Source organism: Canis lupus, chromosome 8 (assembly GCF_048164855.1).
Source record: "Canis lupus baileyi chromosome 8, mCanLup2.hap1, whole genome shotgun sequence".
Taxonomy (NCBI): Eukaryota; Metazoa; Chordata; class Mammalia; order Carnivora; family Canidae; genus Canis; species Canis lupus.
This window is the reverse complement of record NC_132845.1, coordinates 51,935,570-51,951,826: the sequence shown is the minus strand read 5'-3', so window position 1 is coordinate 51,951,826 and position 16,257 is coordinate 51,935,570. Positions and strand designations below refer to the sequence as shown.

Here is a 16,257-nt window from a genome sequence, read left to right as displayed (position 1 = left end):
AGAGCTCTGAAAAGGAGAGTTTTAACTGTTTCCCAGCTGCTGAGGAGGTACTTGGAGTGGAGTCTATTGCTCTATAGCTAAAACCAGTGAGCTGATATTTTACTCTTAGTCACTTTGGTCTCTCCCCCCACCCCCCACTCATCACATAAATATGTATAATCTAGGCAATAACAGCTTTCATGGAATTAAACACCAGACTGGATTTCACAATCATTTTTTTTTTCTTTGTAAAATTATACGAATGGTTATGGGAGGATTCCCCTTCAAGATAGAAACAACAGCAAAAACTCACCTTTTTCAGATCCCATAAACAGATTCTGCAGAGGCAAAAATAACTTGTTACTATTTATCAAAACTTACTAGTTTCTGCAATGACAACAAGAAAACCTCATAAGGTACTTAATTACTCAGGTAGCACCATGACAACATGACCCTTTGGTTTCCAACAGAACTACTTACTGATCCAAATGAGAAATAGAAAATATTTAATCAAAGGAGGAAAACACAGCTCACTGGAAACCACTGGAGTTTCAAATTAATACACAATCCAGGATGCCAAGAAATGGCAAAATTTTCAGGCCAAGGGACATCATGGGGTAGTATTCAGGTTCTCTAAATCAGGGTTTCACAACATTGGCACTACTGACATTACAGGCCAGAAAATCCTGTTGTGTGGAGGCAGCCCCCAGGCACTGGAGGATGTTTAGCAGTGTCCCCGGTCTCTACCTGCTAGATGCCAGTAATACCCCCACAGTTGTGACAACCAAGAATGCCTCCAGACAATGCCACGTGTCCCCTGGGAGGCATAAAATTACTCTTGGTTGAAAAAAAAAAAAAAAAATCACTGCACTAAAATGACTCAATGCATTCAGAAAATTAGAACTAAACCACCAGTCCAGCCACTCTGCCTGCACCCTGCTCCCCTAGTACAAGCCCTGAGAGGAAGTGAGTGGAGAGACATCATAGCAGAGCCTTCCCAGATGCCCAACAGGCTCACTCTTTCCTCCCTATGCACGGCCCCGATTTCTGATGGGCACACTGGTCACCATTTCCCGGCTTCCCTTCCACCTGTGTCTGGCCTGTGACAACCTTCAAGACAAGTGTGATAAGGTGTGTGTGGAAGGGGACTCTGGGAGAGGTCCTCAAATGACCCAGGGTGCATCCCACTTTCCCTCCTCCTCCTAACAATGTGGCCACGAGGGGATGCTGATCACAGCAGGGCAGCAGGGCAGAAAGAGCTGCCCAACCAGCCCTGGACTACCCACCTCTGGGCTGCTTTTCAGTGTCAAGAGAGAAGCATCACTCTTGCATCTGTCACTAGCAAAGGCTTCAGTTATAAGCTCCTGAACCTTGACCTCAATAACCCAGGCATTACTCTTTCCTTGTTTGGGCTCGGCTCGAAGCCTTTCACCACAGGAGCCACTTGCTGGATCCAGGGTCAGCTCTCTCTCTCTCCCCCACATATGCCCCCAGCACAAGCCAATGACGTTGCCTCAAGGCCACCCAAAGAAACAGCAAACTTCCAGTTCTGGAACACCTGAGCTACAGCAAGAAGTAAACCTTCTTTGGCGTGGCGGGATCCTCACGTCCTAACTCAGACCTCCCCAGAGATGAGGCTCCGCTGTTCCAATTCTTCCTCTGAACTGTGCCAGAGCCCTGATTCTTAGCCCATTTTTTGAGAAACCAATCAGTACATTTTTCTCCCAACTAACGCTGGCACAATGAGGGAGACACACAGAGCGCAGGAGTTGGGGCAACATTAACTTCAATGCTGCAATTTATAAGAAATCAGTATTTGGTCTGGATCCTGTTCCTGGCACAGAAGCTCCTACTACCCTTGGAATTCCCTAAGTGTTGAGTGGCAAAGTATTTTCTGTTATGTTAATTGACTTTTGGATCCACCTAAAGTTGGGAACTGGTTTCCCAGGGAAGCAAACGTGATTAAAGGGCTGGAACTTTCCATTTCTCCAGGGAGGAGAGAGGGCCTGGAAGTTGAACTAGTCAACAATGGCCAATGATTTAAACAATCGTGTCTATGCAATGAGGCCTCTTCAAGTGGATGCTGATTCAAGGCCTTCAGTATCTTTGTAATCTAGTGAGTAAACTGGCTTCCTGAATTCTGGGAGCCACCCAGCAAGTTAACCGAACCCAAGGAGGAGGTGGTGGGAATCTGATGCACAGCCAGATGGCCAGGCTTGTGAAGTGGGAGAAAGCATTGAGGGACCAGGCCCTTAACCTGTGGGAACTGATGCAATCTCCAGGCATCTCTCTGTGTCAGAAAGGAGTTGAGCTGCAGGACACCCAACTGGCATCAGAATTTTCCCTATGCTTGACATGGGGGAAAATCCTACACACACAAAAAAGGCAGAATCACAGTAACAAAAAGAAATTACTACTAAGTCTGAAGCAGGCCCTGGGAGAAGAGTGTACTGGTACTCACGATGGAGAGCTTTTCTGTGGTGGTGTACCGGGCAAGGATTTCTCCTCGTTTGCTAGCCCAGGGCTCAAAGTCTGATCCTACGATGGAGTTCTCATCTCTGTCTCGTCTCTTTCTAGAGCTGTCCTAAAAAAAGGCAAGACAAGTTCTCAGCCACAGTATCATTTCAGTCTTTAAAAGCAAAATAAAAGCAAACAAGGTGACTGTAGTTGATAACACAGTATAGTAAAAACTGAAATTTGCTAGGAAAGTAAAACTTAAATGGTCTTACCAAATTAAAAAAAAAAAAGGTAATGATGTGAGGTGACAGATGTAATAACTAACTTGATGGTGGAAGTGTTTTCACAGTGTATAGAAATATCAGTCACAAATGGCTGACTCTTGGTTTCGGCTCAGGTCATAATCTTGTGGTGGTCGTGGGATGGAGCCCCACCACAGGCTCCAAGCTCAACGGGAGTCTCTCTCCCTCTGCCCACCTCCACTCATGCTTTAAATTAATCTTTAAAAAAAATAACAACTCATCATGTTGACACCTTAGATGTCTAACAATTTCGTCAATTATATCTCAAAGCTAAAGAAAAAAGTTTAAGCAGAAGGCAGACAGTCCCTCACTGCAGAATAAAACAGATCTGTCTAAAGGTTTGGTGGATAAAATATTTTTCAGGCCAGTTCACCACAAATGGCTAATAAACCGATCAAAAGACACTCAAACTCATTTAAGAATCAAGGAAAGGCACATGGCAAGTGATCATTTTTTGACCACCAAAATGGCAGAGTTACAATGCACGGTACTATCCCAGTTGGCAAGGACATGGTTAGACAGGCCCTGCTGGTGGTCCTATCACATGGTGAAGCCTTTCTGGAAATGATACAGCAGTAGCCTCAAAACCTGATATACACATTGCTGTAGCCCAGTACTGTGCTTCTAAGAAGTTATCCTGCAGGGGGTGCCTAGCTGGCTGAGTTGGTTGAATGTGTGACTTGTGATCTTGGGGTTGGGAGTTCGAGCACCATGTTGGGTGTAGAGATTACCTAAACATAAAATCTTTAAAAATATAAAATAAAAAAGAAATTATCCACTGAAATCCAGCACGTGTGTACCCAGACATGGATCTGTTAAAGGCCCATGGCCGAGATGAGGGAACACCGGAAACAGTCCATGTGTCTAGCATCAAGGAGGTACTACTCATTCTTTAGGATGCAATGCAGCCATTCAAAATAAAAAGACTGCTCCCAGGGGCACCTGGGTGGCTCAGTGGTTGAGCGTCTGCTTTTGGCTCAGGTCGTGATCCAGGGGTCCTAGAATCAAGTCCCACATCAGGCTCCCTAGAGGGAGCCTGCTTCTCCCTCTGCCTATGTCTCTGCCTGTCTCTCATGAGTAAATAAATAAAATCTTAAAAAAAAAAAAAAAAAAGCCTGCTCCCTAAGTACAAACACAGAAAGTTCTCCCAGATACTTTGTCAAGTTGGGGGGCGGGGGGAAGTATAACTATAGTTCAATTTACATTAAAAAAAAAAAAAAAGTAAACGGATGTGGACAATGCCAGCACAGAATGATGGCTCAGAGTGTGAGCTGTGAAGTCAGCCTGGCTGGGTCTGAAGTCCAGCGTATACTTGATCTTCCTCCACATGGGCCTCCTCAGAACACCTGCCACACAGCAGCGTGAGCACTAGGAACACACTGAGCAATGCCCACCTTGCAGCAAGGAAATCCTATTACTGCTGTGGTTGTTACTCAGATGGGAAGATGTGTGTAGATATTCAAAAACTACCCTATGTCTATATCTATGAAAATACACACAAAAAAAGTGATAGAAGTGGACGCCGAAAACACTGATCACTGATGACCTCGAAGGCAGGCCAACAGGATGAGGGCTTCACTGGCAGGGTTTGACTCCCTTACATGCAAAACCAGTGATTTACTTACATGATTACCTAATTAGAAAAAAGAAGAAGAATCACTATGGGTGAAATGAAAACCAAGAATGAATTTTGAAGTGGCTTAATAAAGAAAGGAAGAAGCTTCCAGGAACCGCACCAGCCTCTAAGTGGGGGACGCGGCCTCCATAAGCAGGACCCTGTGGGCCTGTGGATCATCTGAACTGTTACAGACATAACACCCTTGTGCCAATTAAAAAACAAAAAGATGAAAAGTCACCCTGCCCCCAGACGGACCCCCGTGGGCAGTGTTACCGTGGCTGCGGGCTCAGCAGTGGCTGCGAACATGGAGAGGGGGTCAGTCCCATCCAGCACGCTGCTCAGCGGGTCCACCACGGAGCTGGAAGACGAGGAGGACGTGGAAGACGTGCTGCCTTTCCGGCTCACTTTCTTGGTCTTTGACTCTGTGACCTGAGGGGAAAACCACGAGCAGGTAAAGTACAAGTTCCCCAAGACTTTTCCCAGAGAAACACTCACCTGCGTTTTTCCCTCATTCCCTTGGCTGAAGTGACCATTGCCCTGAGCAGGGATGCTTACGTTTTTGTGACAATCTGACATGACTCAGAACCCAGCTGTGGAGGAAGGGAAGGCAGTGGGGGGCGCTGGCGGGAGGAGGAGACGGGGCCTAGAGGACTCAGGAGGTGGGACATAACCGCATCCCCATAGGACCCTCTTACTCAGAGCCTTCCCCAGGGAAGCAGCATCCACATCACCTGGAAGCTGTTCAAAAACGCGGACTCCTAAGCTCCACTGCATCAGAACCTGCATCTTCACAAAACGGTCCTGTCGTTCATGAGGTGCAAGGTCCTGGGAGGGTCATGAACCAGGGGACGTGAGATCCCAGGGCTGTCATGCCTGGGACGGTCATCATGGGGCTGCCGAGCTGCATCATCCAGTACTGCAGAGTACTGGATGTCCTGCCTTCCTTTTTTGAAGAGCTTCCTAATGCCACATGCTGGTCAGTATTGGGGGCGCAGCGGAGTGTTGGGACGTGAAGCCATGTCCTTGTCCCACTGGCCTCTAACTCTCCCCGACTTCAGAAGACCAGACCAGGGCCGACCCTCTGAACCAAGAGGATCCAACCAGAGTTTCTCTGCTGAAAATTTAGGACCAAATCCAGAAAGGCTAGTTGGGCTCCACTCTCCTTTTGAAATGAGGAAACTATGAAAGCCCAGGGGCCAGGGCTGATGGACAGTAATGGCCAGTCTGAGAAGGTATCCATCGGAAGATGGGGAAAACCCGTCTTGAGAGAAAGAAAGAGAGTGAGAGAGAGAACTGGATGTTCTACTCCAAATGATGGAGAAGATGGGATTCGAGACCTGAGTGGCCTTCGTCCCTGATTCTGGGAAAGGAGGCTCTAGACCTTGGAGTGGCCATCATTCACGAGCCCCTCAGTCACACCTGGGTTTATGCTGAGGGGCTGCAGCATGGTGGCTGCTCATGAGAAAGACGAAGCCTATGGGCACAACCAGGTGATCTCCGCCTGACCTCAGGGGAGGGAGGCTGGAGACCGGGTGCAACCACGTGGCCAGGGAATCACGCCATCACACCTACGTACTAAATCCCCAAGATGAAGTGTGGACGGTGGAGCTTCCTGGTTGGTGGACACATGATGTGTCCCCAGGTAGAGGACACAGAGCTTGCTGTGGTCCCAGACCTTCCTGGACCTCACCATAAGTCTCCCTCAGCTGGCTGCCCCTCATTGGTATCCTTTATATAAAAACCTAAGTACAGTGCTTTGCTGAGTTCTCTGAGTTGTTCTAGCAAGTTATCAAGCCTGAGGGAGATCTTGGGAAACCCCTGGATTTGCAGCCAGTTGGTCAGGCATGCAGTTGGCCTGGGGGTCCCCCAAATTTGCAGTGGGTGTTTAAAGCAAGGGGCATCTTCCTGAAGACCTTGCCCTAAACCCAGAGGGTCTGACACCCACCTCAGATGATTTGGTCAAGTGCCTCCTACTAGTGCACACCTGTCATTCTGTCTGCCTGGCATCTGTGCCTCCACCTCCCAGGCTCCCAGTCGTGTTTTCTTTGGGAAGGCAACCCTCCCCGACTCTCAGCTCCCACAGGCCTAGTGGGGTGGGGTAGTGCCCACCCAATCAGCCAGCACATTCTACTCCCTAGTCACCAGAGTGAGCCAGGAAGGGACACAGAACCCAACTGGGCAACAGAAACTGCCAGAGGAGAGAGTCTCCCTGCTGCTGCCATCACTCAGCCACTGGATGCAAGCCTGGAGCTGCTGCCCAGGTCTATCTCCAGGCGAGTGAGTTCCTGAGAACAGACCGACCCACTGGTGGGTCAGCCGTGGTGGCACAAGCCCACGGGGCCTGGCAGGGCCTTGGAAGGCAGAAGCTCCATCTAGGCTCCCCTGGCTTATGGAACGGCCTCTGTGTATTCTCAGGCTCTCTGCCATTACAGAACGTCACGTCCCTGCTACCCGTGGTCTATGCCTATTGCCCTCATCCCACACATGATGACAAGCACGTAGCTTCTACTACTTACTGATCAAATGACACTAACCCAGAAGCGAAGGACCATCTATGTCACTTGCCCACTTTCTGGTTTGTTTTTTTAACTAACTCACAAGCCGACAAAGACGGTACCCAAGGACAGCATCCTCAACTAGTCATCGGAGAGATTCTTATATTCCACATGGGCAAGTTTAGAAGGTATTTGGTTTACAGCTCCCCATTAGAAATAAAGGCAGCCCATGGCTCGTGACAACCTCGCAAGTGGGAGAAAGGGCAGAATGAACACGATGGTGGGAGATAAACAGGCAAAAGCGCTACTGCCAGCAAACGGCAAAGCCCCAGGAACCCAACCTGTGATTTCGTGGAGTAAGAATGGCAGTTTGAGAGGCCCGTGACAAACTCACAGTTATAGGCTTCAGCGGGTGATAGTCTCCAAACTCCAAGGGCACAGCCTCCAGGCGGCATGACGCAAACTCAGCCTTGTAGTTCCTGCTTCTGGAATGCCTGGCAAACAGCAAAACCCAGAAAACGATCAGCTGAGGGACACATCTAACACACCAGAACTGTTCGCTCAGACTCCCTCAAGGATATGGCCGTCTGTAGCAGAAGGTACCTCTACCCAGTCTGAGAAATGCTCAACAGAATTTTAACACTCAGTTCAAAGGCATCCGGGACCCGCAAGGCCAGATGCCAGAACCAGGGGCGTTCAGTGAGGTGAGGCCAACTTTCCTCCCGGGCTCCTCCCCCTAGACAAGCAGAGCCCGAAGGAAGAGCTTCTTAGGAGAACAGGGTGCAGAGAAGTGAGAAATCTGGCCCTGGGGCTCCCTGCAAAGTGTTCACAAGAGCTGTAGAAAGCCAGAGAAAGAAGCTGGGCAGGAAGTAGACAAAGAGCACAGGGTTTTCATCAGTCTTGTGACAGGATCAGAGGATGGAAGTAAAACAGAATCCATGCTGATGCACAAGGGGAACAGACAGGAAGCCCGGCAAAGAGGGTGAGAGGCAGTAAGGGGCAGGGCGGGAAGGCCTAACACATGTACAACTAGAACCCCAGAGGGAGGAGAAAAAAGATGGGCAGAAACAGTATCTGAAGGATGACAGTGGAAACCAAGGACAACCAGCTACAGATTCAGGAAACACCTATGCCCCACGCAGGCCCTGTACAAAAGCAAATTGGAAACCATACTTAGGGCTTTGAGTAATATGGCTAAAAGATAGGATTTCTTAGAAAGAAAAAAGAAAAAGACACAGTATTTTCAAAGAACGATTATTGTCTCAGCACAGAGATGAGAGCCGGCAGACAAAGGGATGATGTGCTCAAGTAGCAAAGAAATTAAATGCCAACCAAAAATTCCACACCTACTAAAACTACGCTGCAGTCCTAAGGGGTAGTTTCTCTGTCAAAGAAAACAAGAGGATTTGTGGGTGGTGGTGGGCGCCTGGGTGGCTCAGTTGGTGATCAGTTCATGATCTCAGAGTCCTGGGATTGAACCCCATTCATTGGTCTCCCAGCTCAGTGGGGAGTCTGCTTCTCCCTCTCCCTGCCACTCAACAGCCGCCGCCCCCCCCCCCCGCCCCTGCCAGCTCATGTTCTCTTTCAAATAAATAAATAAAGTCTTAAAAAAAAAAAAAAAAGAGGGCGCCTAGGTGGCTCAGTGGTTGAGCATCTGCCTTTGGTTCAGGTCATGATCCTGGGGTCCTGGGATCGAGTCCCGCATTGGGCTCCCTGCAGGGAGCCTGCCTCTCCCTCTGCCTAGGTCTCTGCATCTCTGTGTCTCTTGTGAATAAATAACTAAAATCTTTAAAAAGAAAAACAGAACAGCATGTATAGCAGAATTATATTTTTTTAAAAAAGCTACATGTAGAAACAAAATGATCCCAACTGAAAAACATAGATATATGTAATATGCACATATATACGTACGCACCCATATGTACTGAATAAATAATATATAATAAAATGTAAAGGTGTGGATAAAACCATATTATTGACTGTAAAGAATAATTTATGGTATTTAAAATACATGTAGAATTGAAACCGTATGACAGCTAGCACAGAAGAGGCGCTGTGGTCTGAATGTCTGTGCTCCCACCCCCACCACCAAATCCACACATTGAAATCCTTGCTCCCAAAAATGATGGTGTTAGATAGAGGTGGGCCTTCAGGAAGTGAAGGGGTCATAAGGGAGGAGCCTCATGAGTGGGACCAGTGCTGGGAATAGGTACCCCCGAGAGCCCCCCCACCCCATGAAGATACCCTGTGCTGATGTCAGGATCCCAGACTTCCAGCCTCCAGGAGAAACAAATCCTCTTGTTTAGAAGTTGCCACATCTGTGATTTTTTTTTTTTTTTTTTTACAGTAGCCCCAATGGACTAAGGCAGGTAACTGGGACTGAGAAGTGGGGGTGCTGCTGTAACAAATACCTTGAAACGAGGAAGGGTTTTTCGAGACAGATGAGAAAAGCCATTGCCTTGGGGGGGACAGTCACGGGTGACTGCCGTGAGGGCAGGAGAGCTGCAGAGGAAGCCCCAACCCTCCTCCAGGAGGCACCAGCGGCTGCATCAGAAGCTGGCGAGGCCTCAGATGGCTCGGGACTGAGGACCATGGGCCAGGACACGGCCAGGTGATCCCGGTCACACTCAGGCAGGCAGCTCCGCAGGAGCGTGCTCACCTGCGGGTGCCCTGCGGGAGGCCGAACCCATGAGCAATGAAGCGGGGCAGGGGGTGAGGACACTCCCTACGCCGAGCGTTGTGGGAGCTCTTGAATAAGCACCCGTAAAAAAAAGGAGAGAGAAGTGATTAAAAGCCGGAATGGCTCATCCAAAGGGAAACATTTTTAAAAACTTGGAAAGCACGCAGTCCCAAGGGGCACAGGGTCACCTTGCTCCTCAGCCTCCCAGTGCCCTGAACACGCCCCCACCCAGCCCCACGACTTATTAGTACTTGCCGGAACCCCAAAGTGGAGCGCAGGAGTTCAAATCCAACTGCACTGTGCAACCTGTAGGCCTGACTCGAGCTCCAATAACCCAGAAACCCAACTCAGGACAAGAGAACAGAGACCCCAGGACATTTCATTCCCATCCCTTTCTAAATACCTGTGGCTTTGAGAGCAGGAGGGGAGGAAGGCCGCTCAACAATACAGGTGGATCTCTAATTTTTATTTTTTATATTTTGAAAGAAAAAAACCCTATTCATGATATATTGCCTAGTCTCTGCGGTCACACTCACCATACACTGAGTTCTCATCTCTCAAAAATACAAAATGCGGGATCCCTGGGTGGCGCAGCGGTTTAGCGCCTGCCTTTGGCCCAGGGCGCGATCCTGGAGATCCGGGATCGAGTCCCACATCGGGCTCCCGGTGCATGGAGCCTGCTTCTCCCTCTGCCTGTCTCTCTCTCTCTCTCTCTCTCTCTATCATAAATAATAAAAAAAAAAAATTAAAAAAAAAATACAAAATGCTCTTCCAGGCTCCCTTTGATAGGCTGCCAGACAATCCTTGACTTAAAAAATAAACCAAGAAAAAAATAAAATAAACCAAGACCTGAAGAATAAATAAATTGGAACAGCAGCCATGACGGCCATAACAGAGGTTAAAAATCAAACGATGCTTGTCCTCCTTTCAGGTCATTCTTAACTTTATCAACAGAATTTTGAAAGGTTATTAGAATGAGTGGAAATGGAATCCGACCCGAAATTCAGTTGCAAAGGCTCCTCATCCCTGTCATGATTGTTAACAAATCAACCAACAGCTGACAAATGCATGGTATCAAAAAGAACAAGGTGCAGTGAGGGTGACACAACATGAGAGACACCTAACTCTGGGAAACGAACAAGGGGTAGTGGAAAGGAGGTGGGCGGGGGTTGGGGTGACTGGGTGACGGGCAATGAGGGGAGCACTTGGCAGGATGAGCACTGGGTGTTATATGTTGGCAAATTGAACTCCAATTAAAAAAAAAAAAGAACAGGGTGACTGGATTCGCAAAATAAAAATAATAGTTCTCATTTATTATGTGCTTGCTGTATACAGGGATCCGGGTCAAGCCCTTTCTCCAGCACTTCCTCATTTAACCAACCCCCAGACACAGGTGCTATCATTACGCCCATTTTTCAGGTAGAGAAGCTGAGGCTTACAGTTGAGGTGACAACAGCAGGTACTTAGGGACTCAAGCAAACTGAGCTGGCCTGACTCTCAGATGCAGGAGCTCTGCAGCCATCTGTGGGTCATCTTGAGAGTCTTAAGCCATTGTCTACTTTTGTCTATTTTCTCTTTAAAGGACCAAGCTTTGAAATAATTTTTGTTTTTAAGCTGAGGGGAGGTGAAGAAAAATACTTCTGAAAAACACCTTAAAAAAAAAAAAAAAAAACATTTACCCATTTTGAAATTCCATGTCAAACAGCTATATGCTGATCCTTGAGTCATTTCTTCCATTACTTTTCCTCAAATTGATTCTTGGGTCCTAACCAGTTTCCCAGTTTGAGATGCTACAGCAATGGTCTTCAAGGCCTGGGTCTTTGATAAGGCCAACAGTGCCCCCCAGTGGGCATTTATTCAAAATCCCTAGATTTTGCTTTTTTGCCCCAGAACAGAGCCAGCCCATGCAGCTGGTCAAAATCCCTCATGAATACCAGCTCCCAGCAACGCTGAAGGCTGGCGTGGATCCTTGGCAGCCACCCATCATTTCCCACCTGCGCTCCTGGCTGGGCCCAGCTGCTGGCTACTAAAGTGAGGCCCACAGATCACTTAGCAAGGGCATCACCTGGGGAGTGTGGCAACCCCACAGATAGGGATCTCCAGGTTAGCACAGCCCCCAGAGTGATTTATACCCACATTAAAGGTTGACCACTCCCTATTTTCCAATTACTTACATCTGGTATCATGGATGCATAGAAATTCCATTAGCAAGTAAATCTCCTTATGCTGGAAATCCCGAAATCCACCAAATGCCTTTTGCTGGTTATTTTCATTTGTAAGTGATTTTTAAGTGACTAATGACATCATCTGGCCAGTTTCTTCTCCCACAATCATGATATACCCTCCCTCCCCCCACCCCAACTCCTCAAAAAGTCTTCAAGTGATATAGAAATTCTTGACTTGAGGGATTCCTGGGTGGCTCTGCAGTTTAGTGCCTGCCTTCGGCCCAGGGCGTGATTCTGGGGCCCCGGGATCGAGTCCCACGTTGGGCTCCCTGGATGGAGACTGCCCCTCTCTCTCATGAATAAATAAAATCTTAAAAAAAAAAAATTCTTGACTCAAAAGCGGGCGTTTTTATGGGCATTCTTACCACAGGATTAAATACGAAAGGTGACCCACAGCGTACTGTACACCACAGATGTTAGCCCAGGATATAACATAATCAGGGATAATGAAGTGTGGGTGCAAAGAGCCATTCTGGGGAGGCTTGTGACAACGCAGTGGGGTTTGGGGAGCCCTGCACCTGAGTCTACAGCCCAGGGCCTGGATGGAGGTCCAGCTGCTGCTGATGGTTAGGAGCACAGTATTTGAGCTCCAAACCTCTGCAAAGATGCAGACTGTGCTTTAGGTAAACTTAACTGCTTCCCTCTCTGCCTCCACTTTCTGAAAAATAGGATTGTTGTAAGGATTAATAGAGATGTTAGGCACTAAGCACTTTACATAGTGCCTGGCGCACCCACAAAAGGCTCCGTGAATGTCAAGTTTAACCATACACATTTGTCCTCTGGAGGCCCTTTCTGCTTCCCCATTCATCCCATGGAATATTACTGAGCACCTACTCTCTGCCAAGCTCCATGTCAGGTACAACAAGGATTGAAACTCGATCCCTTTTTTAAAAATTTTTATTTATTTAGAGATAGAAACAGAGTGCATGCATGCCAGCAAGAGGAGGGGCAGAGGGGGAGAGAGAATCCCAAGCAGACTCCCCGCTGAGTGCGGAGCCTGATGCAAGGCTGGAGGTCACGACCCTGAGATCATGACCCAAGCGGAAATCATGAATGGGACGCTTCACCGACTGAGCCACCCAGGCGCCCCTCGGTCCCTTTAAAGAGCAGCAAGTCTCGGGAAGCGTTAGGATGAATGATGCCGCAGAAATGTGGGGAGCGCAGCCAAACGAGCAGCTCTGCAGACCCCAGATGTTAAAAAGACCACAGGTAAAAACCTACTGGGATGCACAGATTACAATAGCATCTTCCTGCATTTTCTCACTCGAAAACGCCACACAAGTTCATTGAAGCCAGATGTCTCTCATTTGGGATGTTAACGTCTTAATCGTACCCTAAAAGGTGCTTCGCACGACCGGATCCAAGGAAACTCAGGGGCGTCCAATCCCGATTTGGCGCCTCAAGGCCTCGGGAGGAAGTCGCTGCAGTGCGAGCCAGCTGCAGGGAAGGAGGAAGGCAGCTGCCTGCGGATCCAGCATAAAACCCCGTTGCATCTGACCATGTCTACGCGCTCTCGTTTGCTCACTCACTCACTCGCTCAAGGCAAACCACTTCTCACCATTTGGAAAGAAAGATCGGACGACGATCGTCCCAGATGCGGGGGAGAGTCCCGCGGGGCCCTCACACTCGCAGGCTTCCCGCAGACGCAGCGCGGCCACCGCAGCCACCCGCCGGGACACACGCCCGGCCCGCCTGCAGCGAGCTCCTATGCACCCTCCAAAACCCAACGGAAGCCTCCGCCCCGCTAAAGCCCGCCCCGGGCCCCAGGGGGAAGCTGCGCCTCGGGGGCCCTTCCACCAAGCGGTCACCCCCGAGCCCAAGGGGCATGTGGGCGCGCCCCGCGGAAGCCGCTCTCCGGGGAGGGGAGCCCAGCGTCCTCCGGGAGCTGGGCCAGAGGCCAGGCGGGTGTCCGGGTCACCCAGACCCGGGAGGGGGAAACGGGGGGGGGGGTGCCCCGGGCGCCGACCCGCCTCAGGCGCCTCCTCCGGACCCGGGCAGCGGCCGGGGATCCTGTGGCCAAAACCACCGCAGGGACAGAACGGGAGACTCCGCCAGCACCGCACGCAGACGGCAGTCGCCGGCCGCTCACACTCGCTCACACTCGCGGACACAGACCCAGACATAGCAGACGGTCCTCCTCCACAGCCCACCCGCCGCTTCTTCCTTACCAGGGAAAGACGGCCATCTTCCCGGTCACGTGAGCGCTTGTACTGGGGAAGCCCGCCCTTTACCTCGCAGGCCCCGCCCCGCTCTGGCCGCCATGATTGTAAGGGGCAGATGCTTTCCCCCGCTGAGCGCCGGGGGCGCCATGATTGTGAGGGGCAGGTCCCCTCCCGCTGAGCCCTGAGGGCGCCATGATTGTGAGGGGCAGGTGCCGTCCCGCTGAGCCCTGAGGGTGCCATGAATGAGTGGCAGGTCCCCTCCCGCTGAGCCCTGAGGGCGCCATGATTGTAAGGTGCATATGCTTCCCCCGCTGAGCCCTGGAGGCGCCATGATTGTGAGGGGCAGGTGCCCTCCCGCTGAGCCCTGACGGCGCCATGATTGTAAGGGGCAGGTCCCCTCCCGCTGAGCCCTGGGGGCGCCATGATTGTGAGGGGCAGGTCCCCTCCCGCTGAGCCCTGAGGGGCGCCATGATTGTGAAGGACACGCTTTCCCAGCTGAGCCCTGGGGGTGCCATGATTGTGAGGGACGGAGAGACTTCCGCTGAGCTTTCCCTTAGCGCCGTAATTACGAGAGGCACACGCACTTCCGCTAAGCCGTTGGTCGGCGCCCTGCTTGGGAGGTGTAGATCTCTTCCCTCAAAACCTAGACGTTGTACGGCCTACTAGCATTATGGTTACGGAGGCCGGAGTCTGTGCTGCACAGTCCAGGCTGTTATCTTCCAGGGACATGACTGAAGGGCAGGTGCTCACCGCAGGGATGCCTCCCCTCACAACCCAGATTGCACCGACCACCGGCACCAGTTATTGGGACGGGCACGAGCACTTAAGATGTCTGTGATTGTAAGGGGCAGGCCCATCTCCGCTGGTCAGCGATGCCGTGATTCTAAGAGTCAAATACACTTCCGAAGCGCGTCCCAGACGCCATGATCGTGAGGGGCACGCATACTTCCCCCGAAAGGTCCGCCATGCCACGACTGTGAGGAGCTAGGTGCCCTTGCAGGACGCCGGTCTAGACGCCATGATTGTGAGGGGCAAATATACTTCCGGGGCATTGTCCCCCAGACGGCAGGATTGTGGAGGGCAGTTGTCCGCGGACTTGCGCCACCACGAGCGTGAGGACGGATGCCCGCCTTCAAAGCCCAGGTTACACCGTCCGCCAGCACTGCAGTTAGGGAAGCGGACGGTAGTGTGGAAAAGCCGAGGCCGTGCCGGGTTCAGGCGTTACGACTGCAGGGCACAGAGGCACTTCCGTTGCGTTGCGATACCGTGGTTGTGAGGGGCCTGCGCACGTCGGGATTGCCGTCCCTGACGCCCTCAGGGCGAGAGGTGGGCGTACCATGCCTGAGGGCCCCTCCGGCGCCATGATTATGAGGGGCACGTGCCCTTCCCGCGGCCCCCCGCAGCGCCGTGACGGCGAGGGGAGGACACATCGACACCGCGGCAGCCCAGCGCCATGCTTGTGAGGGGCAGTCGCAGGGCGGCCGGCTGCCTCGCCCACCGGCGCCCTCTGGGGGCGAAGAAGAGTCCAGACGGGGACGCGGCGGAGACGCTGAGGGGCTCACGCGGGGCTGCGGCTCTTTGCGGCGCCGCTCTACGGCCTCCGAGGCCGTGGTCGGCGATGCTCGGCCTCCGCTGGCGCCGACCCACTCGGGGAGGTCGGGGCTGGCTCTGCGCCGCCCTTGGCCGGGCTGCTGGCGTAAGGGCGGAGACCGTGTGGCCCACGGACCCTTCTCCTGAGCGCTCCCGCCGAGCGCAGCCCCGGGAGACGCGCTGGGAACGAGACGCATCCCGGCTCAGGTGTGCGGAGCTTCTCCTCTCCAGCCCCGCCGCCCCGCGCGGACCCCACGGGCTCCACCACGGGCTCCACCACCGGCTGGGAAGCAAACCACCGGAAGACAGGGACTTGAGGGCCGCAGAGAAACTGGCCCAAAAAAGTGAAAAGGTAGTATTTTGTGGCCAAGGATAATTTTGGCTAGACACGGTGGTCGGCCCTCGGAGGTGTCCTTAGAACCTCATCCAGGACGTGACTCAGTCGCTGCACCATATTCCAGTTCCGTTTGCTGTATTCAGCAAGACTCCCTTAGCTTTTAAGATTGGGGTTTCTTTTGAATTCTCATTTGAATTCTATTAACATACAGTAATATTAGTTTCGGGTGTACAATAGTGATTCTTGTTTAATTATTTTTATGACCTCTACGTGTGCTCGCTGTGGGCCCTCGGTGATCAAGCATTCCACCTCCATTCGCGTAGTTTTGTAGGACTGTGACTTCTCACTCCCCGTAGGTGGGGAGGGTCTCTGGTGGTTCCCGGGCCGGGGACACCTGACAACAAACCTCTCC

At 51.3% G+C, this 16,257-nt stretch overlaps 1 protein-coding gene across 6 annotated transcripts in view; it reads right to left on the bottom strand.

The window, feature by feature from the left end:
• Positions 1-14,356, bottom strand: part of VPS35L (VPS35 endosomal protein sorting factor like) — a 115,179-nt gene extending 100,823 nt beyond the window's left edge. For 3 of the 6 annotated variants that reach the window (XM_072835958.1, XM_072835959.1, XM_072835960.1), the window contains exons 1-6: positions 13,925-14,356; positions 13,090-13,193; positions 7,246-7,345; positions 4,630-4,785; positions 2,441-2,563; positions 293-317 (exon numbers count right to left, since the gene is read on the bottom strand). In XM_072835958.1, coding sequence (XP_072692059.1) covers positions 293-317; positions 2,441-2,563; positions 4,630-4,785; positions 7,246-7,345; positions 13,090-13,193; positions 13,925-14,341 — 925 coding nt within the window. In that variant the 5' untranslated portion in view covers positions 14,342-14,356. The remainder of the gene's footprint in view (positions 1-292; positions 318-2,440; positions 2,564-4,629; positions 4,786-7,245; positions 7,346-13,089; positions 13,194-13,924) is intronic. The other 3 variants (XM_072835961.1, XM_072835962.1, XM_072835964.1) reach the window with 1 other exon arrangement.
• Positions 14,357-16,257: the final 1,901 nt, after the last annotated feature.